This window comes from Priapulus caudatus, unplaced genomic scaffold (assembly GCF_000485595.1).
Source record: "Priapulus caudatus unplaced genomic scaffold, Priapulus_caudatus-5.0.1 Scaffold792, whole genome shotgun sequence".
Lineage (NCBI taxonomy): Eukaryota > Metazoa > Priapulida > Priapulimorpha > Priapulimorphida > Priapulidae > Priapulus > Priapulus caudatus.
The window spans coordinates 59,769-68,215 of record NW_014577853.1 but is presented as its reverse complement, the minus strand read 5'-3'; the positions used below and the strand labels follow the sequence as shown (position 1 = coordinate 68,215).

The window sequence follows — 8,447 nt, the reverse complement described above, 5'->3', positions numbered from 1 at the left end:
GTGCGCGCGCGTGTGCGTGTGCGTGTGCGTGTGTGTGTGTACGTGACGATCAGGTTTTGCATCGCGGCTGCCACTAACGACGAGTGTGTCGTTAAGTAGAAATCTGCGTGTCGCGGCCCGTTTACGTGCTAGCCACCCAAACTTGTGCGCGGTGCTCATTGAGCTCCTAACCATTCTTTCGGAGAGCCATAGCAGCGCAACAAACGATAGTTTTGGCTGTATTTCGATTCCGGCAGAAGTCCTTATAGGCAGTGCGTCTTGCAGAGAATAATGTGGCTATACATATGGACGGGTTTGTCGGTGATGGAAGTCGATGCAAGCTTACGTATATTCGGCACCAGCCAGCGAAGGGTATTTATATCTGCTGGAGCTGGTGATTCACACAGTAGTGAACCGAGGTCGTTTGGTTGACTGTCTCATGCAATCCAAACGCATCTTTACAGCAGTGCCGTGTTACACGTAGTTTAACTATAGTGCCAAGCCAGTTCGACAGACAGGCGTATCGACGAGCTGGCGAATGAATAGATGGACTGATAAACAGATATAGAGATCGATAAACACGACCTCCCTTGCATTAGAAAATACCACCGCACTGCACCGATGCTTTTGACGCAGCTAGATCTATATAGGGAGATAGACGGCCGTCTGCGCCGATTATGGGTCGATAAACAACGCATCGTTATCTGATGTTGCTCCCGCGTATCCGCCACTTCGCTAAATTGAGAAAAAAAGCGAGAGAAAATGCGACAGAGAAAGAAAGAAAAAAGAAAGAGAGGTGGGTTGATCGTTGAAGGCGTAGGCAGATCTTAGGATATATATATATATATATATATATATATATATATATATATAATATATATAATCTACGTAAGCCTTGAATTAACAATAAATAATCAATCGAATTTGTTGTCCGATCTAGAGCGCCCTTCCGCCGTCTCGCCCGCTATGCTACAGCCATAGAAATGATATTGGTAGACTCTATATGTCTATATATATTTCTATGGCTACAGCACAGGGAGTGACGGCCTAATTACCGATGGTAGGTGTTTAACCGTTGTAGCCCGCGGCACTATGGGTATTTAGTAATCACGCCCTGAGCAATAGTCCGCGTCTCACTGTGTCAACGTTCTTCCCTGACCGCGTAGCTCGACCAGGCTGCGAGGAGACTAATGTCAATACACAATTAATGTGTCTATCGATGTACGATCGTTTCTTGGAGGCAGTCTGACCGGAATCCAAGGGTCAGAGTCGCGTCTTCTTCGTCTCACAGCCCCGTGTAATCAGATAGAAGACGCAAAATAAATGAGGACGGTGGAAGTCGCTGACACGCGGCTCGACCGATCATTCGTGTAGTGGCGTCACCTAGCGGTGACGATATATAATAACCACGATGTACGTACGCACACTATGTTCACGATCGTACATTATAGTAGTGGCAGAGTAATTACAAACCCAACATGCTAAGACTTAGATGCTCCGTATCGCAACGTCTTTCAATACCAATACCAAAAGTCCAGACATATCTATTTTTGACATATGACAACGTCTATCATGTGCACTTTTCCTCTTGCAGCTGGCTCTTCCTCTGGTGGTGAACAACAGTAAAGGCCGTCCATAGGCAGGGGTAATGCTATCCCCCGGGCGTGGAGGGAGGTGACCGCAACGTGGCAGCACTAGTGTTAGAATAGTGTTAGGATTAGGGTTAGGGTCAGGATTAGGGTTAAGGTTAGGGTTAGGGTTAGGATTAGGGTTAGGGTTAGGATTAGGGTTAGGGTTAGGGTTAGGGTTAGGATTAGGGTTAGGGTTAGGGTTTTTGCATCATGATATCTGTCCCCACACCATAGATTAATTTTTGTGGATAACACTGCCTATATATAGCGCGGCGACACATATATATTTAGTGTGGAGGTTAGTGTTGTCGGTGTTGGAGTGAGGGTTAACGTTAGTTTAACGGTTTGAACGTCATCGTCAACGTTATCACGTGACCTCCCTCCACGCCCGGGGGATAGCAACACCCCATAGGCAGCAGGCCTAAATAAGCATTGAACAGAAATTAATTAAAAATACTCACACTGTTACTTCGCTTACACAACATACACTTTATTTATGTTAAATAACTACAGATTCATGCTCTATGCTCCGCTCGAAATTTTTGCCAGCTCTATGATGCGAATTTCTGCAAAGTTGTCTGAACACATTTCAAACACAAACATGACCAACCGGTCGCTGTGGCTACGCCACCTGCGGAATGCCAGGAATTACGGAATTTGCGGAGGCTTACTGTTATATGCCTCCTATACTGAATGTTGTACAACGACTATGGCGTGCAGTATAGTAGCGTAATAAGCACAGTACATACATGCGTACAGATAGAGCGTCGTCAATGCAAAAGCAACATCGACAATGAATCGAATCGAGTTTCAACATCGAAAATCGTCGATCGTAATACAAGAATTTAAATCGCGTTCAACGCCGCATATAGCGAGTATATATATATATATATATATATATTCATTAATTTTAACTGTTTCGGTTGTGCGTGGTCAAGTACACCATCTTTGTATTCCACGGATTATCTGCATCATTCAATTCTGCAGAGAATATACTGGTTTAACACCAACTCGCACACGCTAGATCTTTCGCGTTATGATAAGATACAGAAGTGTGGCCATCCGAAATGACCATTTATGTGCGAAAAGATTACGTGATTTTTAATAGTTTGTACTTCACAGACGATATCACAGGCACTTGGAGCGTTTCAATAAAATATAATGCTAAGTAAATACGAAATCTATTTACTACCAAAGTCTTAATGTTTCTCTACTCTCTTTCGCCTATTAATGCCGAAAATTTCCTGTAAATGCCGTGCAAAGGCTCCTCTGCAACACACATGTCCACCGCACGCACACTGCCGCACACTGACACATAAATATAGAGTGACATATAAATATAGAGTCACACATAAATGAGACACATTTAGAGTGACACATTAATATAAATATAACCACTCTATATTTATGTGTCAGTGAGCGTGCGTGCGGTGGACATGTGTGTTGCAGAGGAGCATTTGCACGGGGTTTACAGGAAATTGTCGGCAATAATAGGCGAAAGAGAGTAGATAAAAATTAAGACTTTGGTAGTAAATAGATTTCGTATTTATTTAGCATTCTATTTTATTGAAACGCTCCAAGTGCCTGTGGACGATATCTGGCGCGGGTAGTAGACATATAACGATTTACACGTTACACAGCGATATATGTATATCAGGCGTTAATAATGTCATTATTAACCCCTGATGTATAATATACATCATATATATATATATATATATATATATATATATATATCAAGAGTACATAATAGGAGAAATCTCTTATTATGTACTCTTGATATATATACATACATATTATCAGGAGTTAATGAAGACAAACCGAACAAAAAACGAAGAAAATTTGTCTTCATTAACTCCTGATATTATGTATATATGAAACGACAGAGAGATAAACGATATAAAAAGTGAAACCGGTGAATTCATTATGCTTTCTTGCGTGGTACCTTGTCACTAGAACCTCTCAACTAGCTATGACTAGACCATATCTCAAAGTACAAGTACAATTTTATCAAGAGCCTATTAAGAAAGCATTCTTAATATAGGCTCTTGATTTTATTAATCTGTCACTGTAAGCGAGTATACTGAAAATAAAATACCTTGTCGGCCGCGCCTGTGACTAATTCATCACCACGCATTTCGTCGGCCAGCTACACTAAGCGACGATATTTGCATTTTACCGCTGCCCCCATCGCCCTCTATCGGCGAGTTGTTCTTCTTGTCTTCCTGCGCGGCGACCGAGTGGATGATGGCGGACACGGGGCTCGGGCATTCGTCATGCACACCCATCACTGAAGGTGGGATCGTGTGATTCTCGTACTGGATGCAATGTTCGGCGATGTCCGCTCCAAGCAGCTCGTCTTCGGGCGAGAGACGCAGGCCTACTGTCAGATTGATGCCCTGAATGGAGCCGAATATGTACGAACATCATTACAATCACCGATAGCCGAATGTCCTGCCTCCTACGTAACACACGCACACGCACGTACGCATATGCAGGCAAGCACGCACCGTCGCACACGCGCATGCACCCAGATCAGCACGCACATCACACATCTGTTAGATCACAACCATGCATCACAATAATTATTTGTCGGAGAAATGCACAAGTAGTAGTAATCGTCGAATATGATTATATGGACTTACCAACAGTAGCATGAATGACGTGAGGGCAGACCATGCGATCATGGCTACTACGGCAGCGGTTTGTGCGCCAAGGAGGTAGCCACCTCCGCCGTGGATCAGTCCCGCGCGGCCGTAGGTAAGATATTGAAGCTTGTCGTTCTATTAACAAGGGCAATTAACATGAATAATTAAGGCGACTTCATGACGAAAAGGTGACGCCATATGCCGTTCTTCCTCTCACAAAGTTTCATCACGAAGCTGTGATTACGATATCTGGCTATTAAACGACGCACACTTAAATATTCCGTGTCGTATATGTGTGCGGGGAAAAGCACTCTGAATGCACGCACGCACACACTCACACGCACGAACGCACGCACATACACACACACGCACACACACACGCACACACGCACACACACACACACCGCGGTGACACAACACCATCACCCACACATACCTACGCACGCCACTGCACCCCACGCGCCAAGAGAGAGAGAGAGAGAGAGAGAGAGAGAGAGAGAGAGAGAGAGAGAGAGAGAGAGAGACGTACCCACGTGGGCGCTCATGCCTATACATATACGTACCTCGGCGAATATGCCCACAGAGAGCATGCCCCAAATGCCGGCGGCGGCGTGCACACTGACGGCTCCCACCGGGTCGTCGATGCGCAGGCGGTCAAGCAGAGGCACCGTGGCCAAAGTGATTATCGCTCCGATGGCGCCAATGACCAGTGCTTCCCACGGCCGGACCACCGCGCACCCGGCTGCAGTGTAACCATGCAAGTGTATAACAACGGAAGCAGACGATAGGTCCTGGAGTAAAATAGTAGCATGAGTCCATTTCTATTCCATTTTATATTATAGACTCTTGATAGTAGAGATCTCATAGTAGCAAGAGTACATAAAATTTAATAGAGATCTCATTTCACCAATCTCTATTTATGCACTACTGATTTATTAGGAATAATACGAATACTAGAAGTGATACTAGAAGCAATGTCGTGAGGTGTTAACAAAATTTTGACCACGATGACACTGACCAGATGATCTATGACATCAGGGCCAGAATCGGACCATGGAGTCCAGTCAAGTGCGCACCGCGCACCCCCACTATATTCGGTATTGTAAGATAGCGGTTGAGATCCTCACTCCACCGTATTCGGGAAGGCCGGTTGGTCAGAAGGGGAGCTAAATGGGATCTGTGACGTAAGGGAAGAAACGCGATCGCGGACCGGGGTGCGCCGTATAAATGGCGGAAGCCACCGTTCTCGGGACAGGCTCTTGTGCCAGCCACCCGCTGAGGAAGATGTAGTGTGTAGTAACCGCTCTTGCTTTCGGTAGTGCACGGAGACTTCATGTATTGTATTAGAGATTGAGTAAACACCAGTGGACGTTACTTCTTGTCTTGTTTTATCTCTATCAGTCTAATACAGACCTAGCTTCTAATATGGTAGTGCGAATAACACGCCTACATTTGGTGCAGTAACCAGTCGATCTTGGGTATTCCTTTGCCAAACAACGAACTAAAGGTACTATAGCTATACGATGCACGAAAGTCGAGAGGAACACTGAGTGAAGACAGCTGTAACGATGATGAAGAAGAAGATGAAGAAGAAGAAGAAGAAGAAGAAGGAGGAGGAAGAAGATGAAGAAGAAGAAGAAGAAGAAGAAGAAGAAGAATAAGAGGAAGAAAGAAGAAAGGAACATTGACATGCTTGGCAGATTCCGCAGTGATTGTGACATTCGTTATGCAGAGTTTCGCCATACGCGCAAAATGTATGGAAATGCATAGGAACAGTGATATGCAGCTGCAAATAGCTCATATAAGCCAGAACATTCGCAATTGTACGACCTGGCTACGGAAGAAGCAGGGACGACGCAGAAACACGCGCGATTCAGCTACACGCAAGGACCGACAGGAAGCAGCTGATGCCGGACAGCGACAATATAGCGAGATATCCGTTGAAAAGACAACAAACGATCAAGGGGAGAGTTCGAGGCGGGTGAGTGAAACAAGTTCTTGTGTCGGCATAAATAGATTTCGTATTAAACTAGCTTGCAAAGGTACGAGCGTATTACTTAGCGAAATATTAAAGCACTTTTCTCCACCTATAACTACCGGCCGGCCGGCCGGCCGGCCGGCCGCCACTATCCCCTCCACCACCCTCAACATCAGCTTATTTTATTACCTTAGCCATGACTGATTTACCTATAGAAACGATGGCATGTGTTAGACGTGAAGTTATTAAACCTTCATTGCACAGCGTGGTAGAGGGTCTTGATTTCGGGTTACGGGTTTTCTGAAATGCGTAGAATGCCCGAATTCCCGAGACAATGCATATAGTCTTAAGGGAATAAGTCGAGGTGCTAGGTAGACGCACAGGTTAATGCAAGAGCCTGGGATATACGCCCTCGGACTCGCTGAGGTAGGCCACGAACAGAATCGTGGGACAGAGAGCGAGAGTAGTGAGGTAGGGGCACAGGTAGATTTACGCCCGTTAGCAGAACTACGAGATTCACCTGAGAGGGGTAATCGTTCTGTTTAGGTGTCACGGTATAAGTATGACTCGGAGGATAACACAGAGAGAAATTTACCCTAGAGCCCAAAACAATAACCATACCCTTCCTGATCCATTATTCCTATTGTATACCAAAAGTGCATATTATAATGTCTCGAAGCTCACACCTGCGAGGTACGCAACCATTTTTGCCGATATACGATTGTTTCACAGCCTACGGGACGTGTTATTATTCCTCGTTCATTGTAGTATTCATTCGTGTAATCTTTGCGTGAAACGTTATGTAGAAATTTGTCTTCGTTGTTGAATTTGTCATAACGGTACGTTTACACTATATTGTCAGACTGCTAAACACATTCTTCAATTAGAGTTTGATATAGGCCTAAAACATTTAATCGAAAATATGAAATCAGTTTTGCGTCTTTTTGTTGGCTGTATGATGTGTGGAAGTGACAAAGGTTGTCAGGTCGATCCACATCGGTGTTAATTAAATGACGATTATGAATATGATATATAACGGAGCACGAGGCTCGATGTATTTAAACGTGGTTTCGGTAATACGTATTCGGTAATACGGTATTCGGTAATGCGTGTCGGTACGCGCATATGTTGTATTGTAGCGATTGTAGGTTGTATAGGACGATACACGTACGTTACAGCATAAAAAGACGCAAGATTGAGAGTAATTGCAGCGATATCAAAATGTTTACTGCTAAATGTGTTGAAGTTCTGACTCGTATGGTGATCGAACTTTATCGTTACTTGTTTTATAGAGTATAAATACAGTGCGAGGTTAATCCAAAGCTAAATTAGGGAGAAATAAATAAATAAATAAATAGATGTTGGTTACGATACGATACGATACGATCACTAAACGAAATGCTTTTGTAGCCTGCGTACCTATAGGGTATTTTCTTTGATTTTCCGCTGTAAATCTTCCAGTGCGCTACACGATATTTTCCATTGACTTTGACTTGCACGGGATATTTATTTGCAAGTAGCGCGTTTTATATCGGTTCGGTTTCTAGCAGCACCTAGACGTGATGGTAGCAACGGCGTTCGTTCGAGACTGCCAGTCGGTTTTTGTTTATTATAGTGGAGCTGCGCTTGTTCGGCTACGTCACCAATCCATTGTCTCCCCGGGCGAAATTTTCAGCCAGGGGGCTGCAATGTGACGATGGCCATCGTCTCGGTAGGAGGGGAGGAATGTAAGCGGGCGAAACTCGCACACTATGGGAAGCATGGGGCGATGCGGGGAAACGCAATCTTGGCGCCGCAGTGTCGGAAGGGATGTCACAGCAGGCCGAAGTTCTTGCCGAGTTCTTGCGCATTGTGACAGCCTAGACACTGACCAGATGATCTATGACATCAGGGCCAGAATCGGACCATGGAGTCCAGTCAAGTGCGCACCGCGCACCCTCACCATATTCGGTATTGTAAGATAGCGGTTGAGATCCTCACTCCACCGTATTCGGGAAGGCCGGTTGGTCAGAAGGGGAGCTAAATGGGATCTGTGACGTAAGGGAAGAAACGCGATCGCGGACCGGGGCGCGCGGTATAAAAAGAGGAAGCTGGCGTTTGTTCGGGGCTTCTTGTGCCAGCCACCCGCCGAGGAAAATGTAGTGTGTAGTAACCGCTCTTGCTTTCGGTAGTGCACGGGAACCTCATGTATTGTATTAGAGATTGAGTAAA

The 8,447-nt window shown here is 45.0% G+C and overlaps 1 protein-coding gene across 1 annotated transcript in view; it reads right to left on the bottom strand.

Annotated features, from left to right (window-relative positions):
- Positions 1 to 3,666: 3,666 nt before the first annotated feature.
- LOC106813562 (putative ammonium transporter 3) overlaps positions 3,667 to 8,447 on the bottom strand; it is a 17,199-nt gene continuing 12,418 nt past the window's right edge. The window contains exons 7-9 of the mRNA XM_014817729.1: positions 4,822 to 5,000; positions 4,252 to 4,393; positions 3,667 to 3,990 (exon numbers count right to left, since the gene is read on the bottom strand). Of these exons, the coding sequence (XP_014673215.1) occupies positions 3,737 to 3,990; positions 4,252 to 4,393; positions 4,822 to 5,000 (575 nt within the window). The 3' untranslated portion in view covers positions 3,667 to 3,736. The remainder of the gene's footprint in view (positions 3,991 to 4,251; positions 4,394 to 4,821; positions 5,001 to 8,447) is intronic.